The following is a 16,757-nucleotide window of genomic DNA, read 5'->3' as shown; positions in this document are numbered from 1 at the left end:
TCACAGAATTCAAAATTTACATGTAATAAAGGCAAGGCAATAGACTCAAGTTATGGCCTGTCAAATATTTACTCCACTGACATTATCTACAGAAGCACTTGGCCAGTGTGTGCACAGTGACTCCTTATGCACGCCCAAAGGGGTTCCGTAAAAATGACACTATATACAGATCTGTACACCGACCCGCCAGAGCGATTCTCCGTCTCCCAGGGGAGCTGTCAACTTAAAGCAGGATACCTGAGGTTTCATGTCTGTAGTTGCCTTATCATAATCCCAAATATACACTTTCAGGGGTGTGTGTGTGTGTGTGTGTGTGTGTTTAAAGACACTTTCCTTGAATATGTGCACTATGGTGAAAAGTAAAACAGGAATAATAAAACGATCGCTTGCAGGAGCTGGCCCTCCCACCCCATCTATCCAAGAGACTTCATCTGGCCACGGCACAGTGAGGGCCAGGGCACCGGCGGCTGTGAGGACGGCTCCTCAGCGGCGCACCTGCTCAGCAGCCAGCAGAGGCTCTCCTTGACTTTGAGAAAGGAGGATGAAGAAGAAGAAAGAAAAACCCCAAACCCATGATGCCACGGCGTTTCAGTGGGATGAGGTTCCTCCACCACTCAGAGAGTATCTGGAAAGAAGAGAAGAAACAGGGTGAGTGGGATGTTTTGAGGCCCCGCACGAAGATTCCAAAGACAACTAAAACCCAGGCCACAGGAAACGGATTGAGGGCTTCATCCATCATAAAAATTAAGACCATCATGATTCCAACAGGAAAACAACTTTATGGCACATGGCAGCGAGAGGCCAGTACTTGACCTTGCTGGAGAGAAACTGGAAATAAAACTGGAAATGACCCCATGTGCTCTTCCGTCTCCAACGCTGAAAATGGAGGAGACCCAGTGCTTCAGTAAAGTAGCTGGGACGCACAGCCATGGCTGGTGGGAGGCCACGTGCAGGCTACCACCTCCAGTCACAAAAACACTGATGCAACCCAATTTGCCCACTGCGTCAAATGGTCCCAGAAAGCCATACAAACATCAAGCCATGCAGTTAGACAAAGACTCGGGAATCTTCTGTGACCATAACAACTGCAGAAACATGCCTCATGCCCAACAACAGTTAAGTCAATTATGCAAACAGACTTCTAATGATCTGGATCTATGTGATATGAAAAATACACCCAAGTGAGAAAGCATACTGTACAAGAGCAGGACGTGCACTCTGCTTCTCATGAATGATTGCAGGTGCTGTCCAAGGAGCCTCCTCTGCACCCTCTCACCTCAGAACACGGAACACCGAGTGTACCGATGGCTGCACGCAGCAAGGGAAGGCAGAGCCATGACATGGGGGGGCTAGCAGGCATGCCTTCTGTTTCCCACTATTCTCTGCTGCTGGCTTCCTTTAGTGTGAAACAGGCCTGGGGCCCATGCTCGGCCCAGCTCCCAGGGGCTCTGACCTATGGGACCAGCACTGGCCAAGGTCGTGTAAGGTGCTTATCTCAGCCCTTTGAGCCTGCAGCGCCTCTTGGAAGGCACAGGAAATACTCAGTGCTTATGTCCAATCACTTCACAGCACGTCCCGGCCACAGATCCTGCAACTCCAGGCTCCAGGCCTGGCCAAGCTGACATTAGACAAAAAAACCTACACAAAACCCAACTCAAGCAGAACAGCTTTGGAATGTGTCATACTCAATCCATTCTCAGTTCTGAGGAGACCCACAGAAGGGAACGTGCCGAAGCCAGAGTGAGGCCGAGCCACAGATGCTGTGAACTCTCGGTACCACAGCAGGTGCGTTTCTGGAGCGTGCAAGCACGTCCGGCTGTGGGTGCTCGCTCTCTAGTTAGTAGCTGGGACTGTGCCCAGAGGAGGGGGCAGCTGTTCTAGCATCATCTTTTCCTTCTGTGACAAAGGCACTGAGTCCCGTGGTCCTGACCAGAATCCTGTCATTGACTCCTCCTGACTTACACAGAACTGGGGTGAAGTCTTCCCTAACTAGATCTGCCCTGACCTTGTGGCCTGGAAGACAATGGATGGAGACAGCACCGGCACATTACCTCTGCAGCCGCTGCACCAGCTGGGCCACCATGGTGTCGGAGATCCCAGGGCAGGCCTCCTCTGCCAGGTAAATGGCTCCACGTAGCTCCTCAATGGAACCCACGCTCCCGCCACACGCCTGGCTCTTCTCTTTCAACTGCAATAGCACAGGAACACAGCAGTGAGGGAGGGCACGGGAGGACCAGCAGCATGGCTGCTACCGGCCCCTAGGCAGCACAGCCCAGCGATTCCCTCGGTGGAGTGTGGAAGGCAGGCGGCAGGCAGCAGGGACCCACAGCTGCCCATGTCCCCTCCAGCCCTGATGGTGATGCCATTTTCCTTGCTGGCTCCGACCAATGTAGCAAAAAAAGGAACTTCAAATCAGTTCAGAAACCACTCTGGTTTCAACAATACAGCCAAATGCTGGGTCCTAGAGGTTAGTGCCTAATGTTCTGAACACTTCCAACCCAGGGAAAGCACTCAAGTGCCCAACGTCACAGCCCTACACTCCGGCGACCGATGACGCCCAGACACTGCCCCAGGGCAGAACCCTCAGTGGAAAGTCAACTCAGCCTCCAAGTGGGATGCATGTGATGCCCGCCGTGTGAAAGCGAGAGCTGCTCAAGTCCAAGCACAGGGCACCAGAGTCTGCTGCAGCCAGCAGGGGGACAGACACTTGCCACCTCCTGAGGCCCCACCTTTTTTTCCTATTTTTTTAATCTTTTATTTCTTTTATTCTTATTATCATTATCACCATTTTATGATACAGCTCCGTAGGCCCCTGGGATTTCCCTTATCCTCTCCTTATCCCCCAACCACCACCGAGTTCCCCTTATATCATTATTAAAGTATAGTTCTTCATACACAATCATATGCCCATTATTGTGGGCATGGACAATGCCAGAGTCCATCATCCTATTGTCATATAGTAAAGTTTCACTGGGAGTTCATCTTTGTCTGGAAGTAAAGATGCATACTGCATTGTATCCTCACATCTAGAAATGTTGGTCTCCATTTCACAGACTGTACATCCCCCTATTCTGTCATTTTTGTCATTTTCTGTCATTTTGATTCTTCCACCTCACCTTCATGGAACAGCTCAGAACCACTCCACTGTAGCCTTGAGGGCCGCTGTGAACATGCGCTGTCATTTCTAGAAACTGGTTTCACCCCCAAAACAACAGCTTCTCTCTCTCCTCTGAGAGGGACTAACACAGCAGGCCTGGGAGGCGCTGCCTTTGCGGTTGACCAGGCACCAGTGAGCAACCCACCCCACCCAATGCAGTCCGCACAACAGTCCCAGCCCAGCAGCCCTCAATCCAGGCCCTCCTGGGGAGGTGAATGGCCCAACAATGAGCCCAGGGAGTTCCAACTCAGCACCGCCCAGTGCATCCTTGGAACGGAGGCTGTGGATGGGCACCAGTGGTGCAAGCATGAAAGAGAACCAGCTGGGACCTGGCCTGCCAGTTAGCCAATAAACATCCCAGATACACTGTCTTTGGGGTAAACCCTGAACAGTAACCTTGGTACTTCCTTCAAGGGCCCTCATGACAAACCAACAGCCTCAGGCAAATGGTGTAACTCAGGTATTTTTTCAGTGCTTGACCCTAGGGAAAGCAGACACCCCAGGAGGTGGCCATGACAGAGTCCTACAATAACTCACCCGATCCCAGAGTCTAGTGGGCCCAGGCCACACTGCGGGGGAGGCTTCAGGCCCAATCTGGGCCACCCTCATGTGTGGCTGTGAACTTGGACAGCCACGTCCCCAGAAGGCAATAACCAGGGAGGAAGCAATTGAGTGTGCTAAGGAAGGGCACTGCCAAGCTGAGCAGGGGGCAAAGAGAGGGGGTGGGCAAGAGCCTGCATGTCACATCACACCCCCCCCACACACCCCATCTCCAATTTTTGTCCCAGGACCCTGCACTGCAGCTGCCGTGCAAGGTGGCCCAGAAGCCTCAGTGACCACACACAGAGGTGTGGGCGGGCACTCGCTCAGGACCATCTTCAAGCCAGCGAGGGGACCAGGGCCTGGAAGGGGCCTGTCTCAGAGAGGAGGGCATGGCAGGCAACACAGTGACAGCCCCCACTCAGATGGCCAGAGCAGGAGCTGAGTGACGCCAAGAACGTTGCCCCAGCCGTCCAGCCTGTGCAGCGCAGGAGGCATCACCAGGGGCAGGCGGGCAGGGTGCACATGGACAGCAGCACCTGGTGCCAGCACTGCCAAGAGGCCCTGTGCAGACCTGCCACCCACAGGGTTGAGTTTACTTCCCCCCAGCCCCGGCCAGAGTTCCTTACCTCTGCAAACAGAGGAGAGATTATTGTAGATAAACACTGGGAGAAAGGCCTCTTTGGGATGTCTGTCAACTAAGAAGAAACAGAAGGTCATCAGAAAGAGCTAGCACACCCGCCGGCAGTGCACAGGGTGCGTCCACACACAGCGCACAGCTGCCTCCCCAGCCCAGGCAGCACTCTCTGCTCCCTGCAGGAGACCGCTCCAGTCCTACAAGGCCTCAGTGTGCAGTGACAGGCAAAGCCACGCAACCTGGGAACACGGAAGGTGACTTGTTAACTACCATGGGGACACTGCTACGCATATGCAGAAGTAATTAACTGAACCAGATGGAAGCTGGTTTCCACAGTGGCCATCCTAAGACATGCCTCCCCCCTTCTACACGTGTGACTCTGAGCACGTCCGCTTACAAGGCAGCTCACAGGGACAGTCACCGGTCACAGTGCCTGAGGGAAACCACACTCCTGCACTAAGGGGCTGACACCGTGGGGAAGCCACCAGCTGCAACACAGACATTCCCCATGGGGGCTGGTTTCAGTCTCGGCTGCTCCACTTCCAACTCAGCTGCCTGCTAATGAACCTGGGCAGAGCGGACAAAGGCCCAAGAGTCTGGGCGCCTGCCATCCATGTGGAGACCTAGGTGGAATCCCTGGCTCCCAGCATCCACCTGGCCCAGCCCCAGCTAGCTACTGAGGTCATTTGGGGAGTGAACCAGCAGGTAAAAGATCTTGCTCTTTTACTCTGACTTTCAAGTAAATAAATAATAAATCTTATCTTTATAAAAAGACTGACAATAAAGTTTTCCATCCATTTACACAGGCATTTAAAACATTTCATGAAAATTAAGCTTCAAATTCAATCACACCACTCTGGAGCATTACAGGAGTAACTCCACTATGCCAGACAGACAACGTCAAGTAAAGCAGAGCTGCGAGGTCACTCCGTACTGAACCTCTGCCCACCGCCCGCTCACAGCACAGGGCCAGTATGTGGCAGCCGATGGGGAGGGCACTGCTGGGGGCAGAACTCAGTCCCATGGAGCAGCCAGTGCCCGAGGCGCAGATCTGAATCTCTAGAAGCCCCCAGGAGGAAGACCCTTCCCCACTCTACCAACCCCACCACAGCAAACATCCTGGACAAACGCACGCACCTTGTTTCTTTCCAGATCGCCTGGTGGAAGAGCCCCATTCTCCAGATTCTTGGGGTCCTTCTCTCGGATGGTGAAGATCCAGTCCCCCGAGTCACTACCTCCAGCAGCCTGGCCGTCTGTTTCCCTTAACACAGAAGCAGGCAGGGTCCACCGAGGAACGGCCACTCACCCTTGCCCCATGCCCTCGGCGACTCCCAGTTCCCCCGCCCAGTCCCTTAGGGAGTTTCTGCAAAGGACAGCGAGCGCGTCAACCATGACAGCAGCGACAGCAACCCTCACCCTAATGGGGAGGGGCCGCTCCACTCCCAGAGCCAGGCCACCACCCCAGCAGCTCTCAGTGCTTCAGCCACACACTCAGGTGTGCCACCTGCACTCACTTCCTATTTGTTGCCATCCACTACCCAAAACCTACCTGCATCCCTACACAGACTCCCATCCAGGCCCTCTGGTCACCCTCACTAAGGGACATCTGTCCAGATAGACTTATCCTGCTAGAACCTCATCTGCAAAGCTCCTGACGGCCTTCCATCTCCCCGAGGCGTTAGCTGCACCTGCTGGATCTCCCACACAGATGCTGTTCCCCTTTCACTGGTGTCCCTGGCGCCAAGGCCTCCAGCTCTTCACTCCACATACTTGCTGAGAGATGACGCATGTCCTTAAGGCTTCATGACCTAAATTTGTGCACACGCTCCACTGTTTTGCCCGACCACCACACCCAATGTCACTTCCTGTAACAAGGCCTGGGACATCCTCTCCTCCCCCATTCAAATCCACCCTCTGACCTGAGTCAGCACTTGTTCCCACATGGTCCACCCTGCTGCTGCCATCCTGGCCACCCAGCAGTCACCATGGCTGGTGATCTCAATCTAGGCCTCATGGTGGCATCACCTGGAGGCCTGGAGATACATGCCAAGCCTCATGCCAGGAGCTCTCTCTCAGTCTGCAAGCCAATGGGCAACATCAGGCTCTGGCTGAGGTGTGTGGGAGCAGAGGGCACTGAAGCCCAGCTATCTACCAGGAGGTGCCCTTTCTCCCACCTGTCCAAGGTTCAATTAGGCCAGCTCCCTGACCTCCCTACGGAAAGCACGCTGGGTCCATAGCCACCTCAGCCAATGGAATGCTGACAGCTGTACTGGACACGAAGGTCCCTCACAACACGGGGTCACAAACACTTATGCATACATCCTTTCCAAGCTATATCTGATGCAACTCCACCTGATCGGTCTCTCAGAACAGGACACATAAAGTTAAGACAGGAAGCAGGCCAAGTCCCACTTGCTGTTCTACCACGTATACCTCCCAGGGAAGAGCTCTGCTGGCAATACCAAGGGGCCAGGCAGTTGCCAGAGCCCCCTGCAGCATCCAACACAACAATTCTCCCCTTAAACAAAAAAAATTTAAAAAAAAAAAAAAAAACCCGCCAGTGTGAGACAAGCCTCAAGTGATCCCTGCACACGCCCGTCCCCAACTCACGCATCCGAGTCTTCAGAGCTGGAGTCCTCATGGCTCTGCTCAGCCTTCCACCTCTTGTACCTGTCTATGAGCTCGGTCAGGTAGGACGTCTTCTTGGCATTGCGGAGTATAAACTTGTGCTTCAGCAGCTCCTTAGCAGTGGGTCTCTGGCAAACCACACAGGGGGAGATGAAGGTCACTCTTCATGGCATTTCATCCCATTCCACCTTCACAGAGAGAGTTGGGGTTCTACCTCAAGGCTTCCCTCAGTCTCTAAACACCCCTCCCTGGGCCCCCGGGTGACTCTGCAGACAGGGTGGACATGATGTTTAAAAAGTTGCGGCCTGGGCTCGGCGGCATGGCCTAGTGGCTAAGGTCCTCGCCTTGATCCCATATGGCCGCTGGTTCTAATCCCGGCAGCTCCACTTCCTCTCTGTCTCTCCTCCTCTCAGTGTATCTGACTTTGTAATAAAAATAAAATAAATCTTAAAAAAAAAAAAAAAAAGTTGTGACGTGGGCCCAGCACAGTAGCCTAGTGGCTAAAATCCTCGCCTTACATGTGCTGGGATTCCATATGGGCATTGGTCAATATCAGGGCAGTCCCACTTCCCTTCCAGTTCCCTACTTGTGGCCTGGGAAAGCAGTTGAGGACAGCCCAAAGCCTTGAGACCCCACACCCATGTGGGAGAACCAGAAGAAGCTCCTGGTTTTGGATTGGCTCAGCTCCAGCTGTTGTGGCCACGTGTGAACCATCAGACAGAACTTTGTCTCTCCTCTCTGTAATCTGACTTTCCAACAAGAAAACAAATCTTTACTTTAAAGAAAGAGAGAAAGAGAGAGAAAAAGTGATCCTCCACATGGCCTGGGGATCGCCCCAGCGAAAGGCACCGACACTGATAACTGTGCATAGAAACCACACAGGGACCGTGTGTGCCAGCTGCCGATACCCTAGCTTTATAGAACACTTGATGGACAAATGTTGATGCTCTGTTATGACAAATATGTCACTTTGCTAACTTTCTACACAAATACATGCTGCAGCCAAAAACAAATAAATAAATAATAAAATAATGAATGCTATTTGGCAAGCATGTAAAGGAATTCAGAAAGGAGCCAGGAAAGCCCTTTGCTCCATAAATAGCATGTGTGTTTGTGCCACCATGCAAGGACTGCCCCCTGGGGACTAAGGTCAGGCCTTCACCTCGCCCTGGTCTCAGCAGCCTGCTTTTCCCCAGGGCTGGCAGAAGCAAGGGTGTGCTTCCTCACAAAACCAGCACAGTCCAGGCCAGATGGACAGCAGGGAACCCAGCAATGAAAACAAGCCACCCACGCACCTACCAGCTCCAAATGGCGGGAGTTCTGTCAGTCCTGCCCTTCTCCCTGAGCAGGACTGCGCCCACGGCACGGGTGGAGAGGTGTGTGCTGGGGACGGAGACACATTAGGGCCCTGTCTCCCATGGCATGAGTCAGTGTGCTGAGCCTTGAGTCAGCGTAACAATGAGAAACTCAGGGAGACGCTCACTGCCAGTGACGCCTGACCTGCCAACCCAATGCCCACTTGCTGACCTGTGGCCAGCACCCCAGGCACTCAGAAACACTACTTTGCTTTACCCAGAATAGGTACTGTACCAGGATCTAGGGAGCACCCGCAGAACTCATCCCCCACCCCAGTGCTAGGTCAGAGCTCATGAAAATGGGGTTCTGCTGACTCTGCAGAGCTGGTGTCATGACTGCACTAAAAGCAGCAGAGGTGAGAGGGTGTCCACCTGTCCCTGGAGCAGGCGGACCAGAAACGGACAACATTCCTTTCTAAAGACTGAACACTCAGCCAGCCCATGTGTGCAGACCAGACTTTGCCATTACTAAAATGCCCTTCGGCTGCATCTCCTCTATACATTAAAATCGTACAAGCACATACAGCAGGAAGAATATTCAGGCTCAGGAAGCACGAGATGCTAGGAAGTCCCAAACACACTTGGTAGATTTTCTTAAATCCTTAAAAGGTGAAATATCAACCCAAACAGATCTGCGATTCAAAGACACTCAGCACACTCGTTTAGAAAAGGAGAGGAGCGGAGATGGGGCAGACAGACGGTCAAGAGGATCAGGGAACTGCAGGGGCAGGCAGGCCCGGACAACTCACGAAGCTGGGCTCCTTGTTGAGACAGGCCTCCACGAACTCCTTGAGCGGCTTGCTGTAGTTGCCCTCCAACGTGGGCGGGTTGTTCTTTGGGATGAGGAACAAGACTTTCATGGGGTGCAGCTCTGAGTGAGGGGGCTCCCCCTTGGCCAGCTCAATGGCGGTGATGCCCAGGGACCAGATGTCTGCCTGCAACAAGAGCAGCACTATTAGCACCTGCTCAGAGAACACATGCAGATACCCACACCCGGGAAGACAAAGGGATGATACACCTGCTGAATGTTTCCCTAAGATTGATAACTAAACGTATTCAACCACTAGCAAGGGAAAGAATTCCTAACAGAACTTCAAGGTGGGCAGCAACAGAACAACACTGCACATCCCAAGCATTGCTAACTTACTACTGAAGAGGGTCCCTGTGTCCCCAGTTAGCCCTCGGCAATGCTGAGAACTGAGACCCACTATAAGAGACCTGGGTGAGAATGCCAGTTCCATGCCCCCTGCCTAGTCAGACAAGACAAAAGAGTCAACTATGAGCTGGTGTCCCTGTTTGGGCAAGGGGTACAGCACTCTGTCAGGGCTGGCCCGTGCACCTGATGCCCAGGAAGTCAGCTGGGGAGGGTGCCCAGGACAGCCTCATCAACAAAGCACAGGTCACCTCTCAAGCAGCCCTGCAACTTGGGACCCTTCTGGACCCTCCCACATGCATACATTGTGAGAGTGGCTCCTGAACTCCCAGTACCCTGGTATCCCCTCCTCACCTCCTGTCCCTCAGAGCTGTACCCTCTCCACAGACTGAACTTCAGCCAACAGCTGCCAACTGGTGTGGGAGTCAGAAGTCATGAAACACCCAGCCTCCTAGCCACCACTGAACACCATGTCTGGGCATCTACTCTAAACCAAAGTCAGGCACTCCAAAATGCAGACACTGTGAGCATATGAGCAGAACCAGCCCCAGGCACTCACTACCAGGTGCATGTTGGCGAGTGAGCACACAGAATCAGTGCTGATGCTCAGGGACTCTCCCAGCCAGGAGGGGAGCGGGAGTAGCATGCAGCCTCCTGAATCCTGGCAGCCACTGACCATGCAAAAACCAGCAGACAACACAATTTAAATGACCCAGCAACTACAGAGAGAAAGTAAGTCTATAAGGAACCACAATCAATTTCCTATAATCAAGGCAAAGAAAACACAGATGAACCAAATTCACGATTTAACTGGTGACAAAAAAAAAAAAAAAAAAAACAAAAAAACAAAAACAAATTTAATATAAGCTATTTACTCAATCAACTGTGATACTTTATAAGCACATTTATTACACGGCACTGAGGCAGGTAAGAGCTTATGACCTTAAGCAGTCCCCACATCACTCAGTTAACACAAGGCCCCAATCAGCTGCCTCCCTCCAGGGCTCACTGCCACTGGCCGGGCTGCGGACGAGTCCTGCCGTGTAGAGGGGAATAGGCAGACGAATGCACAGGTGCCAGCAGGTAATCCAGCCAGGTGTACCCACCTTTCACAGTGTCATTTACCCCATCAGTGCATCACCTATTTCCATCTTCACCATGGCTGGACTGCCAATAGCTATTCCAGGAATGACTGAACACCTGAAGAACTTGGTTTGGACCCAGCAGTAGGCCACCATCTTCCAGATCACTACTGAACAATGTACACACTGCTGTACACACACTGCCAGCAGTGGGGAGGCTGGCAAGCAAATACTGACAGCAGCTGACACCAGCCCTCAGGGAGACATTCCAGTATCTTTGGCCTCACTGGCCACAACTTACAGTTCAAACACAATTGTCTGCCCTTCCCCAACACATCCTCCATCTTTCTCCTCATCCTAGGGGACTGAAACACCATCACAGAGGCCATCTGCAGCTCTCTCCAACCTTCCTTCACTGGGCCCGGGGCCCCATGTCCCTGGGGGCAGTGACATCACTCCTGCTCACTGCAGAGGCACAATACTCAGCACACTGCCGTGACTAAGTCCAGTGAAAGGGACACAAATTAGGAATGTCTATACCCAACGCTCTCTCACAGGAGAGAACAGACACCCACCTCCCTAATTCATCCTGAAAACACTAACCAGAAGGAAGAGTCCAAGGCACGCGGCAGTCAGGACCCAGCAATGTTACTCTCAGATCAAGAACAGACTCCCAAGCAGCCCTGTGCACACAAACCATTCAGGACAGTTGAGCAGCCCAGATCAGCGACAAGGAGTGAGAAAGGCACTTTGATGATAGAGAAAGTTCCAGACACCTGGAGATAATGGTCACCAGCCCAGACTCAGAGACGTCAACCAGGAGAGGCTGTGTATCCCTGTCCTTCCAGAAACAGCAGTGGACACATGCAATCCTCCACTCCTACGACACAGTCCAGTCACCCTGGGTGAGGCTCTCCATGTGACCAGGGGGAGGAGTGAGGCAGACACCCATAGTGTGCACATGTAAGAGGGCAGGCAGACTTGGAGGGAAGCCAGTCTGTGTGTCAGGAGGCAGAGCCGCCAAGAGCATCAGCTGCCCCAGCAGGCACTAGGCGTTGGGACAGCTACTAAACACTAAGAACATTTCCATTTTAATAGACAGAATAGAGTGGGTGTTTGGTACAGCAATTAAGATGCTGCTGGGTCGCCTGCATCTGAGTGCCAGGGTTTGAGTCCTGGCTCTGCTCCTGGTCCCAGCATCAGCTAGTGTGCACCCTGAGAAGCAGTGGTGATGGCTCAAGTACTCGGGTCATTGCCATCCATGTGGGAGATCTGGAGGAAGATCCAGGCTCCTGGCCTCAGCATGGCCCCTCCCTGGCTGTTGTGGGCATTTGGGGAGTACATAAGTAGGGAGAAGGGTAGATGAGGAGAAGGTAGGTGTGTATCTGCCTGCCTTTAGATAGATAAATATGCATAGCTCCCCAAGATAAGATGTTAAAATAATAACAGCATTCATGAGAGGCAGTGTTTGACCTATACACTTACCCGAAGTTAAGCATTTGCTAGAAACTCCTGGCTTAGAAAAGCCAATTCTGTGGATCATGCAATATTTTCACTGTGTACGGGCCGCTTGTAAGAGCAGGTGATGGAAAATGATGGTCAATCAGAGACCCAGGCAGCAGGCAGCGCCCAGGACTTTGGGTCTGCACTAAAAGGTTTACACACCAGGAATGCAGGGAACACAAGAAGGTGAGAGAGGACAAACAGTCACAGTGGCCAGACGGAAGCACAGCCATCTGGCGTGAGGGCCTCAGCAGTCACTGAGGTATAGCTCGCTCCCAGCTTGGCCCTGGGGCTCTGTACCCACCCCATCCTGCAGGCCCCTCTTCACATGGGCCTTAGCTACTCAAAGAGCCCTGTCCATGGCCCGGCCCTCACCTGCTCCACTCAGCCCTCAAAGCCACCTGTACCCTCTGTGGACCAGGCCTCCACAGCCACCCGGCCTGCATCTCAGAGGCCGGCCGTGCACATTCTAGCAACCCCTGGCCCCAGATACCAGTCGCCATCACACATGCTCTGTCTGGTGTACCACCACCCTCAAACTCACGCTGTCCATGCTACACAGCCCAGTCCAGGGCACGCAGCACCACAAGGGGGCAGGAGAAAAGTGGCACAGTCCTGGTCAAAGAACCCCCCCTTTACAACCCGACCAGAGGGAAACCCCAGTCTTGGCACCTGCCTGGTGCTTGGCCCTTACCTTTGAGTCATAGGCTGACTGCTTGATCACCTCAGGTGCCATCCAGAAGGGGGTGCCCACAAAGGTGTTCCTTTTGATCTGGGTGTCTGTCAGCTGGCCCGCCACTCCAAAATCAGCCAGTTTCACAGCCCCGTGTTCAGACAGCAGGACGTTGGCCGCTGTGAAGGAACCAAGCATGCATGACATCCTTGACAACACCAAGAGGACAGCACGTGTGCACCCGTCCCACCCACTCCCCACTGGAGCCTGTGCTCTGTCAGAGCTCCCTGAAGCCAACCCAGCGTGCACAGGTACAGGGTGAGCCCTGGCAGCCCCACCCCAGGCAGGAGGATGGGCGGCGCACCCACCTTTGATGTCTCTGTGGATCTTCTTCTCTGAGTGCAGGTAGTCGAGCCCTTTCAGGATCTCCCTTAGGATGGTGGCAATCTGAGTCTCGTCCAACGGGCCAGGCTCTAACTGACAAGAGAGGCAGACACCACTGTTACTTACATGCTCACCCTCCTTGGGCCGGGTGACAACGATACAACAGAGGCAATGTGAACAAGGAAACATAAAACAGGAAAACATCTTACTTACAACAATTCAAATCTATTAAAGGACCCCCTTAAAGAATCATTTGCTGCAAAAGCAGTCTGAGAACCAACATGGGTCAAAGCATGCTCCACTTGAGTGCTGACCCTCCACGAGGCACCTGCAGATGTGACAGTGACAGCCAGCCCAGCCCTCACTCACACACTGTGGGGGCCAGAGGCAGAACCTCAGGAAGTTCCCTGGATAGTGTTCAACAGCTAAACCAGCTTGCTCTAAACCACAAGGAATGAAAATGCAAGTGCTCCACTTGGGGGTGCTGTGATTGACACACACCCACTTCTCGAATGGACATGAAGAGCCTTCCTTGTATGTCTCAGGAATCCCAGAGACACCCAGAAGGGTTAGTGGGGCCCACTGCTGGGGTGGAACAGAAAGTGAAAGGCTCCCTAGATGCCTGCCACTGCAGCCTGCCTCACACCACACTGTTTCCTGGTTCACCATCAGCAGGCTGTGCTGTCTCCACTGTCAGACCCACTGCTGTCTACACCACAATCCTCAGACTATGGGTACGGGGAGCACTTGCTTCTTCTGACACTGTGTTCTCACCAGGACAGGACACTCCAAGGCCCAAGCTGGGGATCCCTGGCATTCCTCCCACTTGCAGAACAGGTACAAGAGCTGGTGCTGGCTATTCTAGTCTGATTTCCTATTAGCTGCTCAGATGGTGACAATCCTGGGGCCACCACCTTGCTGGGAGCTACCTCAAAGCCTAGGCAGGATCCACCCTGAGACTGACAGCATGAGCACACTGTCTCCCACAGCTATCCTCTAAGCTTTACTCTCAAGAAACATAATGGGGAAAACCCCACCTTGCAACGATTCAGCTTTCCCAATGCGCATTTTTCAGTATACACAAAAGGTAGAAATTCTAGTTCTCTTAATAAGGAAAAGACAAGTTTCTCACTACCTAAAGGACAAAAGAAACAAGAGAGGCCAGAGTCTTTGCTCTTATTCACAGCGCCTCACTCAAAAATCAAGTCACAGGGCCATGTCTATCACCAGATTCCTAAGGGGGAAAAGACTGAGCCAACAGAGCTGTCTAGTGTTAACACCAGGGAGGATGGGCGAGAGCCAAGGGAGCTGGCATTGTGCAAAACCAGCTCACATGCTGACCTCTCCACTTCCAATCCAGCATCCTGCGCGTGGCCTGGCAAAGGCAGCAGAAGATGGTCCAAGCCTCCCATGTGGGAGACCAGATGAAGCTTTTAGCTCCTGCTTTCACCCATGCCTACCTCTGGACCCTGAGGCCATCTGGGGAGCAACCAGATTCAGTCTATCTATCTGTCTGTCTCTCTCTCTCTCTCCCCCTCCTCCTCCAAAGCCAAGAAAAAATGGACTTCAGACTCTTACCCTGGACAATTAAGAGCTGTCTCCACAATGAACAGACGTGTGGTTACACCTTCTGAAGCCTGTCTGGCACCGAGTCCACTACTGACCGGCATGCCATCAGAGAAGGTGGGATAAAAAATACACTATCTGGTGCCTACAGCAGTTAACACCCCACAGTTGGGCCAGCATCTCACCTGAGTGTGTTTGGGAGGGTTTCCCAAAAAGACTGGCATTTGAACACTAGACCAACAAAGCCAGGTCCAGCCTCACCCAACACAGTGGGCGCCATCCAGTTAGCTGGCCCATGTCTGGATGGAAAGCAAGCCACAGGCAAGGGCTTCTCCCTCTGGACCTGGAACTGCCTCCTCCCCGCCCAGGGCATCAGAACTCTAGGCTTTCTGGTCTCCAGGTTCACAGACTTGCACCTGCAATCCCCCAGGCACTTGGCCTTCGGACCTGGGGTTGGCCCGGTCTACAACTTGCAGACAGCCTGTTGTGGGACTTAGCCTCCATGATGACCTAAGCCCATTACCCCAGAAGGCCTCCTCTCAACCACACAATGCATGTGTGCCCCTGCCCGTCTCCTAATGTTCCCAACTCTGACAGCCCCACAACTGAGTGTCAGATTCACTGAGAAGCATCGGCTGTTCTACATACTGCAGCGTTCCTCACTAGCAGGCCACACTGGGCTGAGCCGTGTTGTCCGAGTCACATACCAGTATTCCCTATCACTGCTGAGCCTTTCTTCCCTGCCCCACCCTCCTCGTGTGTGTGAGAGAGCAAGTGAGCAAGCGACAGCACACTAGCCAGCTTCCATCCACCTGCTCCTCAAATCTTCCCAACTGCCGGGCTGAAGCCAGGAGCTTCATCTGGATCCCCCGCATATGCGCTCCAGAGTCCTTGCATTCGGGCCAGTTCCCACTGCTTCCCCAGGTGCGTGAGCAGAGAGCTGCTTCAGAAGAGGAGCAGCCAAGACTGGAATGAGCAGCAGCTCTAACCCACTGTGCCACAGTGCTGGCCCTAACTGCCATTTCTAACCAGCATAAACATGGAAGACTCTCTCATTAAGAAGACCATGAACTTTTCACATCAAGGTTTAAAAGAGAGCTGCCAGAAAACAAAACAAGAGTATGTCCGTCACCTGTAGGTGTCTCCCAGGCTCCTCTGCTCTGTGTACCATCAGGCAGAGGCACCCACCCCGGGCACAGACCACATGCCCAGGCTCTGCAGTAGTAAGCTGGGGCAGGTGATACAGCTCTTGATACAGAACCTAGCAACATGACAATCTTTCCTGGTCTTGGCTTTGAAATACTGGTAGCTTACTGGGACAATGGCTACAGATCATGGAAGCCAACGGCTACAGATGTCAAAGCCACCAGTACAGGCCCATGGCAAGGGCGAGGGAACACTGACCTGCAAGTGGAAAGAAACCAACCTTGAGCTTGTATGAGACAGGCACCACAGCAACAGCAACTTGACCTAAGTAATGCTGGAAACGCCACTTCACTGTGCAAAACACGCTGTGTATTCCTAAGTTTGTCAACCATCTCTGCCTGGGTGTAAGGCACAGCTCCTTAATCCGATTCCAAGGTCGGCCCTGGCAATGCTAGCTGATATTCAACCTACTGATCCTGTCAGCGCCAGGCGCTCTGTCCCACTCCTCACCCCCACTCCTGATGCCTGGCTTTATCCTCCACGGGGCACTTCTGGCACACAGGGCACAAGGGACTGACTGCGTGTCCTCCCCAAAGAGGGCAGCCTGCAGGAACACAACACTCTCCACTCTGTTCAATGTGGCGAGAGCCCCCAGCCCAGCGCAGCTCCTGAGGCAGAGTGGGCACACAGCAACATCATTTAGTGCTTCGCTCACTAGGCAACAAAAATGTAAGGTCCCAGGAATGGACGCATCCTCCTCGAAGTAACGGAGTTGGGGAAACCACTCACGCACTGCTTTCCAACAGCACTCAGTTTCCCTCAGCGGGGTTCTGGGTCCACAGATATCTCATTTACATTTAAAGTGTCATAGTATTTACAGTTTAAAAACCAGCAACAATCTAAGTGGACTCAAATATGTACACTGAAAGTATG

General features: G+C 53.0%; 1 protein-coding gene across 1 annotated transcript in view; it reads right to left on the bottom strand.

Annotated features, from left to right (window-relative positions):
* STK24 (serine/threonine kinase 24) overlaps window positions 1-16,757 on the bottom strand; it is an 86,203-nt gene continuing 69,446 nt past the window's right edge. The window contains exons 4-11 of the mRNA XM_004577383.4: window positions 13,097-13,205; window positions 12,750-12,907; window positions 9,067-9,252; window positions 6,945-7,090; window positions 5,472-5,595; window positions 4,327-4,395; window positions 2,052-2,188; window positions 1-625 (exon numbers count right to left, since the gene is read on the bottom strand). Of these exons, the coding sequence (XP_004577440.1) occupies window positions 589-625; window positions 2,052-2,188; window positions 4,327-4,395; window positions 5,472-5,595; window positions 6,945-7,090; window positions 9,067-9,252; window positions 12,750-12,907; window positions 13,097-13,205 (966 nt within the window). The 3' untranslated portion in view covers window positions 1-588. The remainder of the gene's footprint in view (window positions 626-2,051; window positions 2,189-4,326; window positions 4,396-5,471; window positions 5,596-6,944; window positions 7,091-9,066; window positions 9,253-12,749; window positions 12,908-13,096; window positions 13,206-16,757) is intronic.

This window comes from Ochotona princeps, chromosome 12 (assembly GCF_030435755.1).
Source record: "Ochotona princeps isolate mOchPri1 chromosome 12, mOchPri1.hap1, whole genome shotgun sequence".
Lineage (NCBI taxonomy): Eukaryota > Metazoa > Chordata > Mammalia > Lagomorpha > Ochotonidae > Ochotona > Ochotona princeps.
The sequence above is the reverse complement of the archived record's forward strand: the minus strand, read 5'-3'. Positions and strand labels throughout refer to the sequence as shown.